The sequence below is a fragment of the Xiphias gladius genome, chromosome 12, assembly GCF_016859285.1.
Source record: "Xiphias gladius isolate SHS-SW01 ecotype Sanya breed wild chromosome 12, ASM1685928v1, whole genome shotgun sequence".
Classification (NCBI taxonomy): domain Eukaryota; kingdom Metazoa; phylum Chordata; class Actinopteri; order Istiophoriformes; family Xiphiidae; genus Xiphias; species Xiphias gladius.
In genome coordinates this window covers 2,647,797-2,673,426 of record NC_053411.1, presented here as the reverse complement: position 1 = coordinate 2,673,426, position 25,630 = coordinate 2,647,797, and the positions used below count along the sequence as shown (strand labels likewise).

General features: G+C 38.1%; 1 protein-coding gene and 1 long non-coding RNA gene across 2 annotated transcripts in view; one reads left to right on the top strand and one right to left on the bottom strand.

The window, feature by feature from the left end:
• Positions 1–25,630, bottom strand: part of ank2b (ankyrin 2b, neuronal) — a 91,449-nt gene that overhangs the window by 46,127 nt on the left and 19,692 nt on the right. The window contains 21 exon segments of the mRNA XM_040140906.1: positions 53–91; positions 1,528–1,631; positions 2,677–2,764; positions 3,404–3,415; positions 4,005–4,146; positions 7,039–7,111; positions 7,349–7,447; positions 7,527–7,625; positions 8,281–8,379; positions 8,585–8,683; positions 9,114–9,311; positions 10,996–11,094; positions 11,628–11,726; positions 14,357–14,554; positions 14,684–14,782; positions 14,977–15,075; positions 15,930–16,028; positions 16,277–16,474; positions 17,556–17,654; positions 17,914–18,012; positions 19,411–19,509. Coding sequence (XP_039996840.1) covers positions 53–91; positions 1,528–1,631; positions 2,677–2,764; positions 3,404–3,415; positions 4,005–4,146; positions 7,039–7,111; positions 7,349–7,447; positions 7,527–7,625; positions 8,281–8,379; positions 8,585–8,683; positions 9,114–9,311; positions 10,996–11,094; positions 11,628–11,726; positions 14,357–14,554; positions 14,684–14,782; positions 14,977–15,075; positions 15,930–16,028; positions 16,277–16,474; positions 17,556–17,654; positions 17,914–18,012; positions 19,411–19,509 — 2,240 coding nt within the window.
• Positions 16,413–19,673, top strand: LOC120797338. The gene is made up of 3 exons (XR_005708498.1): positions 16,413–16,517; positions 16,737–16,760; positions 19,419–19,673. It is a non-coding gene; the product is annotated as an uncharacterized LOC120797338 (long non-coding RNA).

Here is a 25,630-nt window from a genome sequence, read left to right as displayed (position 1 = left end):
AGAATGATGAAGATGAGGAGGAGAATGATGCAACCAAGGTGCAGAAGGTCACCTGCTGTGGTCTCCATGATCATGGCACGGAGAGGAATGGCTAAAAACAACAACCACATCAGACAGAAAGGAATCAAAAGTCAACCAGAAACAACTGAGAGAAAGACGACCCCAGAGAGGAAAAACAGAGCAGACATGAGATAGTCAGAAAAAGGAAAAAGAGGCAGCTTGTTGTGGAAGAGACTGAGCAGTTACACGTTCAAGCAGTGACATGATAACTTCATGATAATTTCAGTTACTGCTTACGTTCACACATATTGAAATCAGTACTTGCACTATTTTTTCAGTTAAGTGCTATTTTTGTAAACATGGACAATATTTTATGCTTCCCTTTGTAACTTAAAGCAATAGGTCACAAGTAGTTCCACATTTTTGAATTTACTTTCTTTCTTAGAGTGAGTTGAGCAGATCGAAATCAATCTCACGTCCTTGCGTCGAGTCAGTATGTGGTTAGCTTAGCTTAGCATAAAGACTGGAAGCAGGAGGAAACAGTTAGCCTGGCTTTGTCCAAAGTTAAAATAAATACACCTACTAGCACCTCTAAAGCTTACTGATTTATATGAAGTATCTTGTTTTTTTAACCAGTACTCAACCAGAAATGTAAAAACAATAATTTGTGGTTTCACAGGTAGTTAAATGCTACAACTATTTCTTGACAGACATCAGTTATTCTCTCCACCCAAAACTTCTGAGCAGTGTTTCCACTTTATGCTATGTGCCAGGCTAACCATGTACTGACTCCAGACTGCTCCTGAATCCAAATGATCATAGTTCGCAAAATGTTGTCTTTAGTTACTGGATGTATACTTATACTATACCAGAATGACAGAAATATGGAGAAAAAAGTAGAGATTTAGAATCTCATCCTAACAAGTAAAAATATATATGCCTGGAGGGAGGACGCACTGACAGGTACATCAAACACAGTATATACACTTATATATGTATATGTGTATATATATATATATATATACACACACACATATAAAATCCTAATTCTAGTAATTTCTTCACTGACGTATAAAGATGCGTAAAACCAGAAGACGATCGCAGGATTTTAGGCAGATTAAAGACGAAGTTCCAAAAGTCAGGACTCATTACAAAATAGAAATATGCAAATATCTTTACTGCAGAGGTACAATACATTTCCAACAGCTGCCAAGTGAGAGAAGCACTTCACTCCAAGCACTAGAGACATAACAAATTGAAGTTAATGAACCAATCAAGAAGTACAATAATTAAAGGTAATTAAAAACTTGACACATGCTATCAGGACATTGATGAGAATGGATTCACTGTTTATGCATCATCATGAATTAACAAGATGTTTCAGTGTATGAATGCATATATTCACACAGTCTGCACATTTCATCCTCTGCCCACATACAGTATTTCAATATGTAAGAGTGTAACATTTCTATAATTTGGTTTCCTGTCATTGTTAGCCATATTTTTCTCCAGTCTAACTGTACCTACCCAGAGTGGATGGGGCTTGAGGATAAAGCCACATTGTCCAGGTTCTCTGTTCCCCAGCTCAGTCTGTATGAATCCCTCTCACTCTCCCTGGCAAGTGATGAAACCTGGAATCCAACAAAGAAACTTTTATTATAGATAAGGTTTTATTAGTTCTGGTTACTGGTGGTGAAACCCAGTGTCCCTTTAAACCTCTGTGGGTCATTCACACCTTGCAAGTTGTATTATGCAAATTGGAGAATCCAGGATTAATGTAGCTTGACCTACACTAAGGAGTCTACAGTCAGGATACTATGGCCTCTGTTGCTTTGTTTTTGGCTTTTTATGCATTTCTTTTAAGTGTACCAAATTTATGGAAGTTCAATACTAAATCACTGAAGTTCCCCTTTAACTTTTATCAATATAGAGTTGATAACATGATGTATAACGGATATGTCTACCATCTTTAATTTAACATCTTCCCATTGAAAACAAATGCAGGATTTTTTAAAGATATAATAGATACATAAGCATACCAGTCCATGGGAAGACAAGCATTCAGATCATTAACTTAAGCAAAATCTATTAATACCACAATATAGAAATAATTCATTATAAAAAAAATTCTAAATTTTACCAAGATAAAAGTATAGAATTATTAGCAAAAAATTTACTAAAAGTATCAAAGTAAAAGTACTCACTATGTACTACAGAAGGGCCCCTATCAGTGTTACAGTATTAGATCATATTATTATATTATTGCATCAATATTATTCTTATACATGTAAACGGTCCTGAATGTTGTCGAGATGGAGCTGATTTTAACTGCTGCACAGTGGACTTTGTTTTATAACCTAATCATTTTTTGTAGGTAAAATCTTAATCTTCATGGTAACTAGTAACTGTATCTGTCAGACAAACGCAGTGGAGTAAAAGTTTAATATTTGCCTCTGAACTATGGTAGAACAGAAGTATAAAGTTGAAGAAATTTGAAATACTCTGAAGTACAGGTACATTAGATACATTTGTACTTAAGTATGGGACTTAAGTAAATATACTGAGTTACTTTCCATGACTGATACAAACAGCAGTATGTCAGAGTTGTGCCACAATGACTATTAAAACCAGAGGTTTATTTAACCTGCGGTGGCTGTGGCTGTGATCATACTGTACCTGCTGGCTGGTGAGCATCTCATCCATCATGCCTTCATGTTTAGGGGAGTAGTAGCTGTAGTGGGTTGGGGTGAAGGACCTGTCTGAACTGCAGCAGAGAAGTAGAAAGCAGTGAAGCCAGGGATGCTCAGTGGTCATGACAATAGCAGACATCACAGCAGGGCAGGAAACTAATTAGGACTACAGTACACTTTAAAGCTCATTTCCAGTTTCAGAAATGAGGACAATGTGGACAAGAGTTACTTTTCTACCCTGGATCTCATGACTTGAATGAATGTCACTTGGGGAAAAATAATATAATTAAATGAGTGGACTCATTACACACAAACTGAGTTTAGGGCTGGATATTGTTCAAAATGTTTAAATGTTACCGCTAAAAGTTAGTTATGCTGTACATTACTGTTGTTTTAACACAAACAGGCTCACCGGAACATTGCAGATATCAAAGACTAACAGCAATGAGGATAGCATTATCTTACATACCTCTTACATTTTATTATTGCTAGCTTAACCGGCAAATATAACATACAGCTAATAAACAAGAAAAAAAACTAAATTATGATATAAAATCAGGAAATATCTATTTGGAAAAAAAAGGAGAAATCACTCTGACTTGTTTGTAAGAAAGAAAAGTTCAATATCCAGCCCCGGAGAGACTATTAAACTGGTTATTACAGTAGTGCTGAAGATTTAAAGGGCCAGATATTTGGCCAGCGTCAGCACATACCTTTGTATTCGACTATGGAGGCATGACAAGGGACACCAACGATGAGGTATGAGCAGGAGAGGGTGCAAAACACACACACACACACACACACACACACATATACAAATACAGGCAGTTAATTGTTGAGTTTATGGTTGTCAAGAAGACAGGTTTTTGTCAGTACACACAGATACACACACACTGATTCATGGTAAAGTTAGATCCATATCCACAGTAAATACTGAACCATAAATTTGAGAGGAACACAGTCAAAAGAAGGACATGATCAAAATATAAATATAACTGGGTCATCGATTATTTTAGAGAAAGGATTATATGCTGTGAAAATTTGAAAAACAACAGCCCCATGTGCTGTAAAAGTGTGTATGGAGCACATTGAATAATTGTTTGTTTCATGGAGCAGATGAGCATTTGTTTGAGCACATGGGTGTAAACATTTGCTTTGAGTCTGATGCAATTTTTTTTTTTTTCAACTACAGAAAATTTTTTTCACTTCCAAGCAGATATTAAATTAGTTAATTTACTGAAGCCAAACTGAAACCCTGGTCAGACTTTCATAATTGCTCGTTAGCTAAATTAAACGTGACAGTGTTTGATGTACCTGTCAGTGCGTCCTCCCTCCAGGCTGAAGCGGAGGTAGTTCATTCCATCCAGATACTGTCCAGGAAGGGAGTCATCTCCCAGCTCCCTGAGGTCCTCGGCCCTCAGATACTCGCCTCCGTCCCCTGTCATCGTGTCATCACCTTGGGAAAGCAGACACAGGGTTAGAGATGAATTCTTGAATGAAAGAGAAACAAAGCTCATTCAAGGAACATTCATTAGTCAGGTTACATCTGATACGACATGAATATAGACAGCAAATCTTCCAACTGCAGTGCTAACATGTTAGCATTTAATAAGTTGAGAGATAACAGGCAATTAGCATGAACTAAAATACTGGAAGAGGACAACAGATGTTTTATCTTTAAGCTTGTCAGAAGTGACAGCTACATGTCATCTTCTCTAGAGTGATAGAGTGCTCTTTATCCATATACGCCTCCCGCTTCATATGGAAACTAACTTAAGACTGTTGAGTGTGAAAGTTCATTCTTAAACTTGGATGTAGTCATCTGAAAAACTAATCTTAACTCAACGTCAACCTATTAGCTTTTTCTTGAGCTTTCAATTGCACCAACACGTGGAGTCTGCTAAGCTGACTAAATGTTTGTTCAACTAAGTTTCTGTTTTCTCACACTAAGCATACTCCATCTAGTGAAGACTGTGAAATCCCCCCCAGAAAAAAAATTAAGTGGACTTTAAATTAAGATTATTCTCTAGAACTAACTCTAAACAGTATAATCCATTTGTATCATACCGTGTTTTATGTCAGTTTTACTTCTCTGCTCAGCAAACCCTCCAGACTTAGCAAGTTTAGCAGCTGCATAAAGACATTAGCATACTAACCATTTGGCTTCTGATTCCAGGGATAATACTGCAGGATTACTGTAATCTACTGTATTCACAAGATGTGATTCTAGTCCAGGACTTTATTGTTGCCCCCTCCCCCCAACAGATGTATGTTATGGCAACATTCTCTCTGGCCTTATTTTATCTGCATATTAGTGATAAAACTCTACTGCTGTTCCACTACTGTACAGCAGGGGTCAGCATGACTATTGGCTGCAGGTTAACCTGGGCCAAAACACTCACAGTTTCATCACGTGGCACTTCTCTGGCACATGAAGACTTTCACTTAGACCCGTGCTCGTAGAAAATATCACATAAATATTAGGCTTTAACAGACCATCCCGGCATGTTAATATGTATGAATGGATATAGTAAATTTAAGGTAAAATACTACTACATTTAAATTAAAGTAATATACAATAAGTTCATGATTTCTTCATGTCTAAGAAGCCCATGAAAAGGCAGTCAGATCAGTATTTGAGAAACTATACTATGTATCATTTGTCCAAAAGGCTATCTCCAGAGCAGTAGATGGTGATGATGGCTTAGCAACACAGGCCTGAGAGTGTAGCGTGCGAGGCTGTATCCATGTGATATTGTGGTAAATGCAGGAAATGAAGCTGACTTTGGCCCAGGTCTGGCAGAAAGCATTATGCTAGGCCAGCAGAACAAGTGACCAACATACTGTAGTTAGACAGAGATGTTCTGGTGCCAATAGCATACTGGCTAGCTGGAGAGGGAAGAGTGTAAGAAGGAGGTAAAACAGATTTTTAAAGTAAAATATATCATTCAGTGACTTATCGTGTTCTTGTTTAGCTGAGCATGGCTACCAGAAAGTCAAGCATTTAAGGCACTGACTGAGTTTCCCTGTTCCTTCTCTGTACTTGACTCCCTCAAAGTAGGTCACTGTTGTATTTGAAGCACACACAATCCACTAAATCTGCCTATAAAATACTCCAATTCCAAATTTGCCCTCAACTTTACAAACAACATCCCTGGGCTGTTACATCTCATGAATCTTGCAATGCTAAATGCTAATGACACTTGATACAGCTAATAAGAGCAGAGCCTAAGTTGAGGTGGGGATTAATTTAGCAGCATTCCAGGGAGTCAGTATTTCCTTATGTATTCTTGAGGGGTTGGAAATAAGCTTTGAAGTGACAACACTGTGGGTAAAGCCTTTCAGGGTTAGTTTTACTGTTTTGTTTGTCTCTTTGCCCAGAATTTTAGCCTTCTGAACACTTTCAGAGGACTAAAAAGTGTAGCTTTCTATGCTAGGATTTTTTTTATTTCTCACTAACTAACCCTGGCTCTCTCCACATGACTTCCCCAAACCACAAATTTATGTATGGACCAAACAAAAGAAATACAGTGTGTTTAGCCAGACTAAAAAGTTTATGGTAGACACAGTGTATGTTAACTGTTTCCCTCTGCTTCCAGTTATGATAAGCTAGGCTCATTGCCTCCCAGCTCCAGCTCCATTCTGAACACAGAGACATGAGTCTGGTATCAATCTTCTCATATGGCTCCTGGACAAAAAGTGAATAAGCGTATTTCCCAAAACTCGTCTTCAAATATACATCAGGAAACTATGTGTATAGACACTTTGAGCCAAAACTGAAGTTTCACTATGATGACGCTCATGAAAGGAATCTTTTTGACTCACTCCCGTGATTTCTAACCATTTTCTCAGAGTCACTGTAATCGAAATATCATAATTAGTATCGTGGCGTCTAGACAAACAGCAGTTACTCTAGGCTGATTCATCATGCATAACACTCCTGGGTAAAATCAGCACAGCAAGTCCTCACACAAAGCACAATGCTGAATACCTTCCACATCCATGGTGTCGTCTGACATATCATCATCATCATCAATGGTTTTCAATGCTGAGGGTGGACAGTACAGTCACTCACTACCTCCTAAAATCTTTACCTTTCAAATTTGTAATTGCAAACATGTTAGCAAACATTGGCCTATTTACACATTCAGCAGAGACACAGCAACATTACCTGATGAATCTAGGTTCAATATTCACTCTCTCTTAATTCAGTTTTGGTCTCCACCAGCTCATGAGAAGAATATCTGGCTCTGTAGCTGCTAATTCTCCATGTTCACTAGTTAGCCTCTAAATGTGTCCATCTGGGCAAGTTGTGTCTATTGGGCCTGTAGTGTGCAACATGACTCACCCTCTTCATCCGAGACATCCAGTACTTCAGTCATGGTCTCTGGCACATTCAGCTTGTGTTTCTCTGTCACCGTCTGGCAGCATGGGAGGAAATGGTTCCCATTAACCATAGGTCATACATAGTTACATAAATCATCTCCCTCAAATGATTGCAATTCAAAGATTCAGAGTTCAAAGAATACACAGAAAAGTGGTGTTCAGTGAGTGATCTGTCCATTGATGGAGCATCATGGCCAGCAGATGAGGAAGCAGCGAAGAGATCTCAATTTAATTTTGAAGTCAGTTAAATGTTGTGGGAGTGTGTGAGGTACCGTTGTGGTAGTGATGATCTCCTCTGTGACGACCCTCAGTGTGTCCACCACGGAGATATAGCCCAGCCTCCGAGCGATACCCAGAGCAGTGTTGCCATTCTGGACAAGAAAAAAAATGAATGCGCGGTGTGTATCTATGTGCATGCATTTGTCTTTGTGTGGATGAGTGTTTACGCACCACAGTGATAGCGTTGGGCTTGGCTCCGTATTGCAGCAGAATGTTAATGATGTGTGTGTTGCCTTGCTGGGCTGCCTGGTGAAGGGGAGTGTATCCATTCTGGGAGGGAAAAAAGAACAATGTGAAAATGTAAAAATGAATCAAGACATTATGTTTGTCCAATAATATGACTTTAAGGGTTGGCTCATCCAAATTACAGAAAAATTATAAGATACTTTAAACATAACAGGCTTCAGTAAAAAGTAGTTCCCATGAAAATTTTCTCAATGCTGTAAGCACCACAAGCTAAAATCCATTCACTTCCATTATACTGGAGTGGAGGCAGAAATCTCGGAGATGAATATCTCAAATTCCTGACAGATAAAACGAAAACTATTTGCAAGAACAGATACCATTTATAGGAAAGTGAGAAAATAGGGTTTTTTTGTAATTTGAGTGAACTAACCACTTAATAAAACCTAAGATTTGAAAAATGTGAGCATTAATAAGTACACCAATAACAGCATGTGCTAGTTTTAGTATTAGTTGTAGTATTAGTCCAATACAAGAGTCCATTTACCATGAACCCCAGTTTTGCCCATCACTTCTGCCCTTCTGTGGCATCAATGATGTTTTTTCAAGATTCTGACAAACTGCTTGTTGATTACCCAAAAAGCTTACAATTCATCAAGAAAGTGAATAATTTATGGATGGTAAGAAGCTGCTATCGTTTGATTATCTGAGCACCACAACCATCTTTCTCTAGCTTCAGTACCTTGGTCTTGGCATTGACACTGGCTCCATTCTGAAGCAGGAAGTTGACCATCTTGGCATTACCATAGTGACATGCTACAATTAGCGGGGTGTATCCCAACTGCAAAACAATAGTAAATCTGATTAAAGTAACCAATCATAATTAACACAAAATTAAATACTTGCCTGTCTAAAATATTTTTAAAAAAACTGTTACTGAAGATGATAAATTCAGCAGAAAGGGAGCTGAAGTTGAATAATGTTATCTTGTTACCAGAAGGTGTAAAGCTACATGCAGAAAATGAAAACAGTATGATTATTCATACTTTGGTCTGCTGGTCGAGGTTGGCTCCGTTTCTGGCGAGGATCTCGGCAACAGTCACTCTGTCTTCCTGGGCTGCCAGATGGAGGGCAGTCAGGCCACTCTGCATGAGGAACACACACAGAACAGTTACTATATTCACAACATATTCAGTCCGTTCTTTTTGTCAAATAACATCATGTAGCTAATCTGTCATTGTGAAGAAGATAGATATTGCCCTGAAAACAGAAGGTTGGGTTAAGATTTCATTACTTGATTGAGGGGTGATTAAATATGTTTGGACTTATAGTATATGACTGCCAGTTCCTGAGACTTTCTTATTTTCCCAGTGATTCAATGGTACTCAAACATACTGTAGCTTTAATGAAGAATAGCAAGGCACAATATCATAGGTGATACACTAACACTATGTCATACTAGCAATGTAATTAATGCAACTTCCCCAAAAACACTTGCTTTTTATGGTAATTCTTCCTGCTATGCTGACTGATTATTGATGTATTACTTAAAACCGACTCAGGTTTCTACAGTACCTTGGTGAGAATGTTGACCTGGGCTCCCTTGCTCATGAGCAGGGCAGCCATGTCGGCGTGGCCCTCCTGGGAGGCCAGATGGAGCGGAGTGACACCCTGCTTGGTCAGGATGTTAGTCTCGGCGCCATACTGCAGCAGAACTGTGGCGATTTCCATCTGGTTCTTCTTAGCTGCGATATGGAGAGGCGTGTAGCCATTCTGGTTCATGAGGACACGGGAGAGAAACTGGTGTCACTGCTGAAAGTTAAATGGGACTGTTTGTTGTTGTCACCTTTTTAGGAATTATCATGAACAGCCTTAGTTTCACTTTAGGTTATTAAATGGAGTTGTGGAGTAATATTGTAATCACCAAATGTTTTGATGTCTGGCTATATTTTCATTGTCCACAAATCTTGTGTGCAGACCCAAACCAACATGGAATTGTGTGTTTATCTCTATGCCATAGAGCTCCATTGTTGTCCTAAGACTGTTAAAACACATCAGTGAGCCACACCGTTGCACTGGGAGACATTTTCCTTCATTACCATGAAAACCCACACTCTGTAGTTTATTTTTAGTCAATCCCACACACCGTCCTGCTGCCATAAATGCTCATTAGAGCACCAAATGTGTATTAATCTGCCACTGAAAAGAGTCCCCAACAAAGATGTTTGATAAAAAAATTAGGAAATTACTGAATCTTACAGTATGTATTTAGAGAGTGAAAAAAGTTCATTCATGACCTTGGAAATAGTAGGTTGACAGAAAATTAAAATAAAAATTTACACAAAGTCCAATTACCAGCTTTTCCTCATCACTTGATCTAAGTAGAGCTTCAGTCATACGATAACAGATGAGAGCATGCTGCCTCATTTTCTGTTTTCTACTGTCATTGATTATCTTCATATTCTTTATGTAGTACTGTATTTATATTTAGCTGTTCACAGAATGTACAAAAAGATATAATATTTGAATTATATGCTTAGATCAAATCAAATAATAAAGCTAACAACAGGTTTGTACTGGAACCCCACATTTAAAAGAAGAAAAGAGAAGCTGAATAAAAACTGTCAGTGGTCCAGGTGGAACTGAAAAATAGAAATAGGAAAGGTGCTTTAACAGTGGGAAATACAAATGAGAGTATCTCATTTGGCCATATTTCATTATTTCAGATTTTAAATACTGGAGGTAGCAATAGGAGGAGACCAAGTTTAAAATAAAGCTGGTTTGAAGTGTTTATGATAAAAAATGAGAAAGCTATTGACAAAAAATCTGAAAAAAAATCATTATCCCATCTCCTGTCAACAAGGGATCACGAGGTAAAAATACTGCTGACATCAGTCAAGCTTTAACCTGCACAACACAGTAAGTCTAATGAAAACCGGTTGGTCTTATTGAGGATTAACTATGCTGAATGTCTGAATATTAAAGTTAAAACAATCTATATTTGTTTACATCATGAAAAGTAATGCTACTTTGCAGCTCCTGTTTCCAATGATGTAAACGAATCCATATGATGATTATAATGCAAAATCTGATGACATAATCTTCTCCTTTTTTTTATGATTTCTATGCAGATTTATGGTTATCCTCAGTTCCACTGATTCCAGCACTGTTTGTATGTCTATGTGTTCCAATTTGACTGTACTGTGTGACTGAATCATGACCCTGAGAAAAGGGGGAGGGAGTTTGAAGCTAACTATTGAACCACATTTTGACCTTCTGGCTACATTGTCAACTACTTGTAAAAGGAAAACAGCTTACGACTGAATAAAGACATGTTAGGATGGCACATTTTGTAGCACATCTTCACATGTTAAACATGTCGAAAAGCTTTCCACTCAAGGCACCGGCTCTCCCGTCAGCACAGTGACTGTTGACAGCTGTTAATGTGGACTCTCACCTTGGCCATGGTGTGGGGGGATGCTCCTTTGTCCAAAAGCAGGAGCGCAACCTTCTGGTTATCGTAATGTGCTGCAACATGGAGCGGGGTGAGGCCGTTCTGTGAGGGATGGACGTTGAGCGCACATGAATTAAATAGCAATTAGTGTAGCATGAAGCCATTAACACCACGTACACACAGCGTCAATAGTATGTGTTAAAGGGGATAAGACTGCAGGTTGAGATGAATTAGTTATATTAGACAGCAAAAGCTGGAAGGATCAGTGGGTGGGTCCTTAATATGATGCAAAGAAAAACATATTCAAAGAAAAAAAACATGAATCTTGATGTAAGAAGGCTTCTGTTATCTGCTTTAAGTTTTCTGGAATAAAACATAGTTAATCCAAACAAAGGAATGGCTGCTTTTATTCAAACTAGGCTTACCGGTGCTCTCGTAGTCAAATTAACCTCAATAAAGAAAAATAGCAACACACCATTTAAATTAACAGGCTTTTTACATTTACATGCAGGAGAAGGGTCACTAAAACATCTATCAGCCCTATAGATAAATAGACCTAATTCCCTCTAATCATATTGTACAGTGCACCTGTAAATTTAAATAGTAGTTCATTATGGAAAACGTTTAGTGCATACCTTCCCAGCAGAATCAGGTGGGGCGCGACGCTGCAGCAGAAGTTTGGCTACATCCAGGCTTCCGTACTTGGAGGCCACATGCAGGGGAGTAAAACCTTTCTGTGGAGAGAAACAACCGGAGAAGGTAAATTAAGAATTATGCTTAAAAACAGTGAAGACAGGATATTTATACACACGTTATCTCAGTTCAGCTTCATCCAAATCAGGTCAAATATGTCAGTCCTCCTCAGCTGGGGTCCTGGCATTTTTTTCTGTCATTGCTTCCTCTGATCTATATATAAATCTGATTTATATATAAATTAAATACTGTAAGACATGATTAAGTAATTCATATCTTTCTTCATCACAAACTGAGCTATATGTATATGCTTTAAGACTCATTTATTTATTTAAGACCTAAAAATGCTTATTCATTTCTCCTCAAAAAATATGTATTTATAAGTGCTTATTGTATTAAAAAAATTGCCCAAGGTCTCAGGGAGTCATTAAAAATATCCATGTATCCCTGCACCTGTGTGGGCAGCTCTGATGGTTTCTCATAAATTATTATTCCATCTCTGGAGGTTGTTTTTGAGCTGCAGTAGCTTTCTAAAAGCCGTGGACGAAGCACAGTCTTGCCTTACATGTTTGTGAGTCAGAGATGCATCATAGTGTGAACATTGTTGGTTAGCTGCAGTGGTCACCTTCAAATAGTCCTTCTGAAGATGCAAAATAAAACTATAATCTTCTCGTAAGGCTCCATGGAACAAAGACTCATAACACAGGATTCCCTGGGGCCTAATGGGTCTGTTTTGTTATTTGCAAAAAAACAATTAAGAACACCCCGTCTGCTGACATGCTGATGCAATTCTAGGTAACCTTAAACCAAAAAATATTCAATAGTCATTTAACTCGAACTCCATTTCACATCAAAGCCAGCAGAGGGGGCACTTTAACTGTTTTAAAAATACAGAGCCAGTCTGGGGCTGACAGAAACCACATGACCAGTGTGTTTATTGCCCAGCCCTGCCCATGGATGGAGCAGTCCTTTGTTTGTCAAACCCATGATTTGTATATCTGATGTAATGAATGTTTGAACAAAACAAGAAAAAAAGATGGAGAGGAGAAAGAAGGACGGGAGGGGTGGGTTCTAAGATTGATAGATGGAATAAAAACAGTATTCTAAACCAATCAAGGGTACTGACTGTTATGAACATGCTTGTATGGACAGAGAGTGTTACGCTTGCATGACAACTTTCCCTGGTTTGGTTTCTGTAGCAACAGCCACACCCTTCCTCCCCAGAGAGAAACCAAGGAGAGAGACATCAAGAGAAGGAGAGAACAGAAACACTGAACCCTGATGAATACTGCAGCACACGGTGCTTTGTCTCCCCCCTCTTACTGTATGAATAAATTAAAGGACTAATCTGCCCTGGAATGGATGCAAAGTGAAGATCTTGACTATGCAGCCTCCAACACCTCCTCAGCAATGATGATAAATCACTTGATTGTGTTCAGGCTTCATGCACATTTCAGTTCAGTTCAGCAGTCATGCATGAAACTGGGTCAAACAGACAGGGACCTACAGATGCGGTCATACTGGAGAGGAACCCATGGGACCGTGACGTAGGCCATAGGTATCTGCATTTTAAGACACATTGTATTATCATCTGTAAATAAGCATAAGCAGCTTGTATTTCAAAATTGCATACTGACTATGAATCTGTTCAAATGTATCTTTATGACTTTGCTGATTATTTTTAAAGGGCAACTCCACTGATTTTGAACATCAGTGTCAGTTTACTACTCACAAGGAGTAGTACTCAGCCTGTGGTGTGGAGATTGAAAGACATTTACCAAGCAAGGAGGGTCTGGCCAAAAAATGTTATCACTTGTATTATGGGACCTGTAGGATCCAGCGTTCTGGAAGCTTGAGGAAGACGAAAAGTCAGATCTATCTAAGCATTTATTACTTTTATTTTGATGATTCTTTCTCTCTCACATTTCCTGTGTTTGTAAAAGTCAAGTACAAAATCCCAGGAGTACCCCTTTAAAAGATTGTTTTTTTGTTGCATAAATTATTTGTTTTATTGATAAATAACACTCATTTTTTTTGTCCTACTTTTATCTACAACCATATATACAGTACTGCTGTGACAACTGAGTTTCCCCCCCATGAATCAATCATTATCACCATGTTTCTTAAGTAGCTCACAACGGACAAACCACACACTGGTTTAGAGAGGACCTTTCGAGTTTTTACGTTACCTTAAGGCCACCATAGGTTCTCCTACACGTATGGAAAGGGAGGGATGAGGGGAGGGGTATTCAGTTGGTTGCAATCTGCAACCTCAACCGTTTATGCCACTAAATCCTACACACTGGCCCTTTAAAAGGTCATTTTCAGTTTGAATTCACAATTTTCCTCTTTTGGTGAAAAACATGCAGAAAGGAATGCCAGGGTGCTCTGATTGTTCCCACTATCTGCCTTTTATGGTTACAGTGTTGTTCATTGATTTTATTTTTCATTTGTCAATTGAGTCTCTTTTTGGTACTTTAAGACTCAGTTCTAAAATGTAGCATTGATGCTTTACGCTTCAAAATATGTAATTTTTTCAGTGACTATCCTCTAACTCTAGGTATGATGGTTGGGGGAGTGGTGAGAGATGAAAACAACTTTCTCTACACAGATCATCGAAGCATCAATCTGAATTTGAATGTTGACACAGATGTGTGGCTCCTCCACCCACCTTGGTGGCCAGTGAGTGTGAAGCTCCAGCCTCCAGCAGCACAGAAGCCGTCTCCACCTGCCCCTCCCTGGCAGAGATGTGGAGGGGTGTGTAACCATTGGTGGTGGCAGCATCAGGATGGGCCATGTGTTGCAGGAGCAGCTGGACAATCTCTGTTTTTCCCAGACGGGACGCGATATGGAGGGGAGTCTGGTCCTCCTGAACACGACACAGTAGAAGAACAATGAACACTTTATTTTAAAAAAAATTGCTTATTCTGCTTAGTGGCAAAATACTTAAGTAAAAAGTGTTCCTAGTTTGTGCCTCTATAGATAACAGTAGTCTCACCCGTGCTCTGGCGTCCACAATTGCTCCGTTCCTCAGCAAACATCGAACCACCTCCACCTGACCTGCCCTGGCTGCCATGTGTAATGCTGTTTCTCCACGCTGTACACCAAACATACGGCAACATATAGCTCAGCAGAGTCAACACACACATATTCAACAGAAATATGCACATACTGAAACTACACTAACACATTACTTTGATAAAATTTTATAAGCACCAAAATTACTTGAGAATTAATTATTGTACACTGTCACTTTCCTGCTCTCTGAATGGGTTGTTTCTCATTACTCACAATGTTGCTGACGTCGGGCGAAGCTCCATTCTGCAGAAGCAGTAGGACAATGTTCAGGTGACCCATGAAGGCCGCTACATGGATGGGAGTCAAACCAGACTGGATACAGGATGGGAGGAAGAAGAGGGACCATAGAATAAAATGACAGTATTTTCAACTGCTCATGCAGAGTGCGTCAAATGAATTTATATGCAAAACAGTATATGATGTTTTCTGGCAATGCCCCGTTTAAAAAATCATGTGCATATAATACTTCATTCCTGCATCATCATCAAGCTTTCCTGAACCTAATTGGACAAAAGCACAGATTCCTGCTGGGTTTTCCCTCAGGTTTTCATACTAGAAAAACATAGTGACCACTGCATAAACATTGCCAAACGTCTAATAAATGACCCACCTAAAACAGCTGTGTGAACAATCTGTGATTTTTAATGTTACTTTACTTTGAATAATAAGTAATACAAACTTCAACACATTAGTTGGCAATAAAATGCACCCTTGTTCATTTAAATACACTCTACCAATGTTAGCTAATATTAGCAAACCTTAGTGAGAAACTATGTGATTCTTCTTTATTTATGCTATTGTTATACTATTTTTTAATCATTAACCAACATCTTGTAATTGTCACTTGTGGCCACATTGGTCACTGTTCAGAAAATGTAAATAGTCTTGCTTTAGCACTGTATGCTAATGTTAGCATCAGGTGACATAAGCAAGTTTTTTAAGCTTCTTGCTTAAAAAAAAGGTAAATATAGAATTTCATATGAATGCAGTAATTATTCAGCTCTTAGCATTTAACTAATATTGTTTTATTACTATTACTACACGTTGGCATATGAATTAGAGGTGAATCTCCTATAAGAATACATCAACCCATCTGGTAGACTCAGTGAGTCCAAACAATACCAAACATTTCTACTGATTTTGTTTCACTCAGGTATGTGAAGTACCTCTGTGATGGCCTGGATAGAGGCTCCATACTTGACCAGCAGCTCCATCACCTTCACACGGTTTTTCTTACAGGCTATGTGCAGTGGAGTGAAACCATTCTGTAGAGGAAACATGGCACACATATACAGTAAAGGATATGGTCTCCATAGGCTATATGTAGCTAGAGTCAATTATTTTTAATGACAATCTCAGATGCATTCTATTTCTAACATTGCAGCTTCAAAATATATATTTTATATAGTGCTATTTGATTATAAATTAAGTTTTTATTTTTTATTTCTCTGCTGTATCTGGTCCAATTTCCACAGGAGGATCATTGCAGTCACACAATATCTTTTTATTGTACCAGTGCCCTGGCGTTGGGGTTAGCCCTCTTGTCCAGCAGCAGTTTGGTGACTCTGTAATGACCACAGTGTGCTGCCACATGGAGCGCTGTCAGGTAGTCCAATGTGACATCATCAACAGGTGCCTTGTGCTGCAGAAGATGTTTGACGCATTCAACGTGGTCACCTTGTGCCGCCATGTGGAGAGGAGACAGCCCATTCTAAAAGTTAAAGAGAGGTCATTTAGTTTGATGGAGATAAAAGGTAGGAGAATATTTTTAATTAATGAACGGCACTTTGAACAATAAACAAATTGTACAGCGGGTTGTGGGTGTATATAAAAACCAAGAAAGAACCCTCCCAGAAACCCGGTTAAATGTGTGAGTGGGGCTCTTAAAGCTGCACTATCAGTACTTTTATACAAACAACAAACACCAAGTGCAACATTTAGAGCCAGTTATTTTTTTCATTTTTTTTTTTCAGGAGTTGGTGGAGACGCAAACAGAGGTAAAAGGAGAGGGCATATTGAAGTTTGGTCAGTGTTACATGACTTCAAATGAATGCTTATGTTGATCTGTGTCTGCTGGATTCATAAATAGGCAACTGTTTGCTAACATGTTACATACTATGTCTAATGTGTCTGATGTTCAAAATGGATGAATGCAGGGGTTTGTTTTTATCTCAATACAGTTGAAATGGAGCATTTTATACTTCGAATGCTTACCCAGAATCAGATGAAAATGTTGATAAAACACAGAGATACTGGTTATTGAATATTTTTAGCCTAGTTTAGCACATAGACTGGAAGAAGGGGAACTGAGGGGAACAGACCTATTCTAGCTTTCCCAAAAGTGAAAAAAAAAAGAACTCCAGAGCTGCCTTACTTACATGTTGTACCTAGCATTCTACTGATCAATACACCCAAGAGTCACCTGAGATTTGGTCGAAATACAGTTCCACCAGTAACTGTACTACTGCATATAAACAGGATGTTGTGGTTATTGTAGCTCCAAAGTAAACTGCTTTTAAAACTACAATGTCTTACATTTAACTCTATTTCACTGTAGACTTCTTAAATAAACAAGGGACCTCTGAACTGGATATATAGAAAAGAAATTGCTATCAACTATGAGGACAAAATTGCAAACCAGTGTATTTCCCAACATGTCAAATTGTTCCTCTAAATAGTTCTTGACTGCACCATGAAGATGTGACAGTTAGTGCCAGTCTGTCTTGTGTTTGAGTACGGCAGCTTCCATGTGGAAATTAATCCTGTAAAAGGGTAATGGACATGCGACACACCTTGGTCCTGGCCAGTAAGGGTGCTCCTCTCTCAAGCAGCAGCTCCACAGCTGTATCATGTCCACTCCGAGCCGCACAGTGGAGAGGAGTGAGGCCATCCTACAGAACAAACACACACACACACACACACACACACACACACACACACACACACACACACACACACACACACAACTTATTCACAAGCATCAATTACAAGCTGACACTGATCGGGCTAGAGACTAAATAACAATGATGTTTTACTGGTAGAGGGAGGAGATATTGTTTAAAAATGAATTCCCTCTAAATGATGTTTAGCCTACAGTTCAGACCTAAGATACTGTAGCTTTATTTTAGTTCTGTTTCTTGTGGTACTCACCCTTGTTTTGGCATCAATCTGAGAACCACGGTCCAATAACAGACGAACCATGTTAGTGTTGCCACGCTTGGAGGCCACATGTAGGGGAGTAATCCCATTCTGCAGAGAGGGCAAAGATGCATTAGGTGACATGTATTTTACCATAGTTAAAAATCCATAAAAATGCAATCTAATAATTAAATAAAATCCCAATTAATATATACCCCGTTCAAAGTAATACACAATTAGCACAAATAAATTTACAGTTCAGTATTTAAATAAAACTAAATAGCTGACACCAACTCTTATTGGGAATTTCTTCTTGAAACAACTAATTATCTATGTCCTTAGACATTTTATTTCAAAATCAAATTTTTTTGTATTTTAATGTTTTCCTGTTCTTTTCAATTCTATGCTGAGAATCTTGAAGTGTGTTACACACTCAACATAGGTTTGCTTTTTTCATTTAAATGCTGTTCAACACTGTAAAATATTTATGTTGAGCAAGCACCCACTTCACCTGCACCTGTTAACGAAACCATATTTTATCCATACTTTCACTTTGGACCAGTAAAGTCTGAAACTGTAGGATGGTATCTTGTCTCATACAGACAAAGGGTTGGCGCATTTTCTTAAACCTTGTAACCACATGGGATTTCAAATCTCTGCAACCTCCTTTTCCTTAGCAGAAATGCTCTGAACTCCAAATATTTCAGTGGAACGAAGTGTGTTTGTATTATTTATTTATTTTTGTTGCAAGGTGAAGAAAGAGCTATTTTTATCCACATTGTTTGCATGGTTAAAAATAGGAGTCTCATTCAAAGCACTGTCTCTGTGTTGTGTCTCGATCCATGAAAAGAGGAGGCCCCACTTGAAGACGGTTTTCTTTGTGTGTGTGAGTGCTTGTAGATCTTGAGCCCACACACAGTGACAAGGCAGGAGAAAAAGGATGACAGCAGTTTTTTTTTTTTTGGGGGGGGGACTAAGAACATTTAAGGTTTGCTTACTGGCCAACACATTTACAAAAATACAAAATCTTCACCAATGTGACAACCCATGAAAATACAAAAAACCAAATCAAAATGTAAAATTGCTCCAAGTTGTAAACATTCCAACTAAAATCCTTAGTAATGTTTAAAAATGAGGTAAAATTTTATTAATTTTGGTTTTAGCACTCTGCTTGCATGATTCCAATATTACTGATGATATTGGTGGTGCCACACATCTTGTGTTAGCATTTTACTAGCATGTCGGTCAGTTTTTACTGTCCCCTAGAAACTTCTAATATGTTGTTTATGACTTACAGCATGTCCCTTGCTTTTATTGTGTTTCTGTATGTTGCCTCAATCTGGTGAATGTGTTTTTCAGTTCGCTTGTGTCTTATTTATTTGCAGTGTTTTTACAGTGCAACCCTAATGTTATCTGAAGTGATGGAAAGACGACTGTGTGTGTGTGTGTGTGTGTGTGTGTGTGTGTGTGTGTGTGTGTGTGTGTGTGTGTGTGTGTGTGTTATCCTACCCTTGCAGTGAAGTCGACTGCTGCCCCTCGGTTCAGCAGGAGGGTGGCCACATTGACGTTGCCATAGTGGGCAGCGATATGAAGGGGGGTGAATCCACTCTGGAAGACAGAGAGGAAAGAGACACACAAAAAGGAGGAAAGAGGTCAGACGTTCAATTCATATCCTTGAACTTTGACCCACGCCTCTTGACTTTTTTGCCTTCCCAGCATGCAGCATTCACGTCAAGCATCACACATGAACGAAAAGTAAACTAAAAACAAGGAAAATGTAAATGTCACCGGAAAAAATAAAAAAAAATCTAAATTTTTGAAAATATTCAAGTCAGTATATGAAACGCCCATACACACAACCCCAAAACACACTCAGACATGTCATTTCCATGCAGGTTTTCAACCACAGAAATAAAAATTTAAAAAGGCCTTACTTTGGCTTCAAAAACCAATTTGAAATGAAAAAGACAGAAACAAACGCGAAACAAAGAGAAATACAGTACACACAGATTGTGGTTGAGATTGACATGAAGATGGACAAACAAAATCAGCTATCCAAAATCAAATTATAGTAAAATCAAGTAAAAGAGCGGGGAACATTTCCCGTCACCAAAGTGCACTATGTTAACTGTACGTAATAGAAGTATTAAGAGTTAGCAATGAGAAAATATATGGGAAAAGTTAGATTGCAGAGCAGGCTGGAGTAGTTGTGAAATTCTTGCCTTACCTTGCCATTCTGTAAGTGTGGTCCGATTTAATATGAAAAAGTTGTTTACAAAAGTGTGAAGAATACAGTGACTAACGTGATGGTTTAAAACTTTACACAGTCAAAAGCTTAAAATGCTGCAAATTAAGATAGCGTGGATGCAACATGCTATTTAATGGCAATTCTTTGGCCAGGCAGGTAATATTTTTAAAAGCGTTATGAGCTTCCCATGCCATTACTGATTAACATCAGTTTGTAGTAGTCAAAGAAAAAGGAGTAAAGTAATATGCCCATAACTCAAATATCTTCTATAGAAATTCATGCATTTGAAATGCTTGATTAGGAAGCTGTTAAGTATGGAAAACCAGGTTTGCCAATATCAAAATAAAATCATTTAATTAATTTAAATGTTCCATTCGTGTGTGCACTATGTATGGAAGAAAAATCTCACTAGCATTTTAATTATCACGTTTAAACATGCATGATTACTGCCAAAAAAAAATCCATTGACAAGGAATTTTCAGTTTACTCCAAAGCAAAACACTCTTATTTATTTTATGTACTATTCAGTTTCTTTTTCATAATAGCAGATACTATTCAATCTAAACATGAAAATTAGATTGTAAAGATGAATTTGAATTATGTTGTAATATTAGCTCAAATCTTATGAAAATTAAATGATTATTTCTGTTTTTAATGGCCATTTTATAGTGGAATGATTCTCCCAGGCCTCTTTTGTGAAATGTTAAGAGTCTGTTCATTTGGAAATGAAAACAAGACATCAGTTTTCTAAATTTGTTTTCCAATTTGTTTTTCAATTGCATTATCATTATGGTAGTGTTATGTTTTGGATAACATTGAAAATTATTTGTCAATAAGGTTTTCATTTTTGGAAGTAATAAAACATTTTCAAACATGAAAATAAAAACTTCTATTTTTGAGATGGAAAATAAAATTTAAACTTGATTAAATGTTTTCATTTTTCTTTTGGCATTGCGGGACTTCCACAAATAAGGAACAGTATTATATAATATTTGCAGTTATTCAACCAATACTGTTTTAAAATAAGTAGATCATAGTGCATCTCTAGAAATCATGCAGCACAACATAAACAGACAAAATTACATGACAGACTGATAGACAATATACATTCATAGCTGTTAAAAAAATTCATCAGCACAGTATTTATCAAACAAAAATTTTACAGGAGTAAAATGTAATCATTTAAAGTACATCAATAAATCGTACATCATAATAATGATGTTGATTAGAGATATTTCTAAATTTATTGAGGATCAAATATGAAAAAAAAAAAATTTCTGAGTTGGTAACAAAAATTAATGTAAACTGAAAAAAAGAATGGAAATCCATACAGACAAAGTATGAATAATAAAGTCCAAACCCAAAAACTAAAGCAGACTGTGTGCAGTGCCTGAGCGCAGGACACATGGCAGTAGCTTGGCCATTCCTATCAGCCGTGCATGGTGGCCTCTTATTATACCATTAAACCAAACCAACAGAAACTGTGGGAACTGTAAAATGAACCAAATGATTCTTTATTTACAGCATGCAGTGCTGTGGAAGTGAAGAAATAAATGTTGGAAGAAAAGAAAAGAGGAGTAACAAAGGGATAGGACTGTATAGTGAATCTGTGGATAATTAAAGGAGCATGTGTATACCTCAGTAGTCCTATTGACCATCATCTGTAGCAGGAGGAATGAGGAAGGGAAACATCAGTTCAGTTAGGCTTGTATGACACTGTGTGATAGTTGCAACAAACCTAATTATAGATGCGCAGCAACCCAGAAGCAGCTGTGCAGATACTAAACTGTCAGTGACGTGGCTGGGGTGGGTCACTCCCATTTACTGTGCTCTGCCAACACAGCTACGGTATGTCAAGTTCACACAGATGTGAAGTCTGTCACAGAGAATAAAGTCTTGTAGGACTGCAACAAATGATTGTTTTTTTATCAATGAATCTGTTATTTGTTTTTGCGAATAATTATTTGGACAAAGTAACTAGCTCATTGCAGCTTCCCAGAATGCAAAGTGACATTTTCATGTGTCTTTAGGTTCTTTCGACCAACAACAATCAATTCATTTTACAGGGTTCAACTTATCACCTAATTGTTGCAGCATTATATACATTGTTATATCAGCAAAATGGCCGCTGAATGAATAATCTGGTCAGTCATTGCTGTTTTGGTGAAAACTAGTTCTCACTGTTCAGAGAGACAGCACAGAATTTTATTAAAGCGAGCCTATTTAACATTTGAAAGACATAGCGACACATTTGTCCTCTTAAAAATGAAAAGCTAAACTCATAGGGAACAAAAGAAACCACTGTTCAGTTCAGCACACTCTGGTATTGATGTTACAGCTTTACTTGCTCTGGTATGAACAGTAGCCTGTGTTGGCTAATGTTAGCTAATGTTAGTAAACTTATTCTTACAGTGTCTGACTTGCATAACTGTACAGCAAGTAAGTTTGTTTAGCATGTTACAGATAAACATTTCAATGGTTTTCTCACAAAATTAAAATAATTAGTAAAGGGAATTTCAACATGCCATTGTCCTGTAATTGCCTCTGCGGCCACAGTGGCCGCTATTCAGCAAAATTTAGATAGTCCTGATTTAAAAGATAATTCTGGTGTATTTCAACTTGGGTCTCATTTTGTAGCTTTGCTCATCAGTTCTAACATTAATAATAGCATTGTACTCATGTTAGTATCAGTCAGGGGCAGTTTAGCATAATTATCTACAAACAGGAAAACTGTGTGTGTGCAAAACTACGGCAAGTAAATCAAAGTTGAAAGTTCAGAATTTACTTGTTCACCTAATTTTCCCTTCCAAATAAGTTTGGCTGTTTGCAACTTGATTGTGTTTCTACCGGTCTTTCTTACCCTGTTGGATGTGATGCTGCCACACTCTGAAATGTCAGCAATTATGAGGGTGAATACAATTTTGCACCAGTGGGATTGATGGCTAAAACTACAAATATAAGACCCTAGTTGTAAAACGTTATTACTGTCATTCAGAGGATTTAAGATTATTTAATAGTGTCTCAGTTGACCACAACAGAACAATCTGACAGCTGAATTTTTCAATAAGAACCTTGGTTTAGTGAACTGATATGTGAGCAGCCCATTTCAGATAGCTGTCACCCGACTGTTTTCCCAAGGTATTGAGTCAAACTGTGCCTTTGTGTAGCAGTAATATGTACATGCTACCATTTATAGCAGCTCTCCCATGGGCCTTCCTTATGAGTCATATTGAGCAACGCTGCATCACAGTAGCTGAACCACATGTGGCATTATATTAAATGCATGCTTATACCCTGAGTTACATAACGGCGTAATTGGTGGATTGTTAAAATACACTGCAGCCACTGTAGAAGCAATACTTAATATTCAGGAGTGTGTAGTGCAGTAAATGGAGTTCTTTTTCATCGTTTTCACTCTAGCCACATCACTCAAAGCCACAATCCGGTATCAGAGAAACCGTCACAACTGAAAACTTTTGTTTCCAACATCTGCGGGTAATTGTGAGTTCTAACCAATACTGGATTGTCGGTTAAAATCCCTCCCATCCCTTGCAATTGGTCGAAAACAATATTAAAAACAACCTCCACCCCCCACTGGTTGCATGCAGCCTTAGATATCACCACCATACAACCTGCAGACAATGGCACACTCCATGCAGTGGACAGTGCTACACTTAGACACTGGTGCAGCGAGGTAGGAGGGGGTGATGGGGGAGGTGTGTGAGTGGTAGCATTTAAAGAGAGAAAGGAAAAAGACGAAGAGACCCAGTTAGTGGCAGGACCAGGAGTGACGTGGCACACACTGAATGAGAGAAAGAGGAAGAGAGACATAGAGAGATGCATAGACAGACTGATGGAAACACAATCACATGATACACAGATATAAAACTTCATACGAAAAGTACATCACGACAAGTTAGAGGTCCTCTGTCATAAATCGTACATATATTTTCTGGGACCCTATTTACACCTTCTGTGATTGGTATCTGGATATTTCATCTGGGTAAGAAAAAATTTATAACAACTCACACCAAAAAAGTGTGATACAATGACATCAGATCTGTCAGAACCACCTCCAGAGTTGACAGGACTGATCAGAGAAGGTCAGATGTTAATAGAAATCTGCATAGTGCAATCACAATAGCACTCATAAGATATCCATTAGAAGCTAACACAAGGTTCTCTTTTTTTTTTTTTTGGTATGAGTCTGTAAGTGATTGTATCACCATTAATAACATTGTGAAGTACGGCACTTTGGCAAGTTATCACATCATGATTGTTTCTCAAGCTTTCATGTTCAGTCAGTAAACTTTTTACTGGAAAGCACCAAACTATATCATGGCGGAGCTGACAACCAGTCACCAGTAAGAGGAGCTTCACTGCGAAATAAGTACTGATTCATTCTGTAACATTGATGATTCGGTATTGTAAATTCTGCTTAAAGATTCAGTGTTACAAATTTGCACTCAACAACTGTCGACTGTTGGTAGGAGAAAGGATGCCACCAGCTGTCTCTTGAGTCAAACACGTGCTTTTTTGACTCAAACATGCACCCCAGATTCTTCTCTAAGTGGGATATGGTTTTGCGACGTACAAAAAGTCCCGCTACTTCTATCTTTGCCCCAGACTGAAAACTAACATAATTCACCAAAAATGTTCTCGTCAGGAAACAAACCTACTAGGTCATAGCCCTAATCTGCCACTGCTGTGGCTAATGTATGGTAACGTTGAGGCAAATAAAACTACTTGTTTAAGTTCTTGGAAAGATCATGGTCATGGTTAAAGGAGGTTTATGAATCACTTTGCCAATTCAAATGTATTTTTTTCAGTTCAGTTCAAAGACAGACTCTTTTTTTCAAAGCCAAGAGATTGCATCATTCATAACGTTTCTGATGGTCTTCAGTTCAGTCATAACTTCAGTCTGTTATTGCTTTAAACTTTGTAACTTTGACATTCAGCTCAGTAAAAAACTAAGCTTTTACAAGCACTTTTTAGAAGGGTAATTGCTCAGCATCCACCTATTAACTATAGAGATATCACTTCATGATTGAAGCTCTTGTGCTCTGTCTGTAAACTTTCTACCACTAAGTCACAGTTGATCTGACAACAGTTCCTTCTGTCAGCAGTTAGGGGGGCTCCACAGGTAAAACCTACTGATTCTTTCTGTGACAATAATAATATAGCATAGTCAATTCAGCTAGAGGATTCAGGTTCAGTCTTAAAGATTGATTCAGACATGTACTGAATACGTCAGGACTGTTGATAGGACAGAGATTGCAAGCAGTGGACTCCTGAGTCAAAGTCAAATGCTTTGTTGTCCCAATTATTCCCCCTGGCCCTCTCTGTAAAGCGTTTTTGTAGCAGTCTAAAAACATCCTGCTACTTCCACCTCTGCCCTGACTAAAAACAGTCATGATTCGCTGCTAGGCCACTAGAAGACACTTTTCAGGATCCAGTATTACAGGGATTCCACCCCAAACT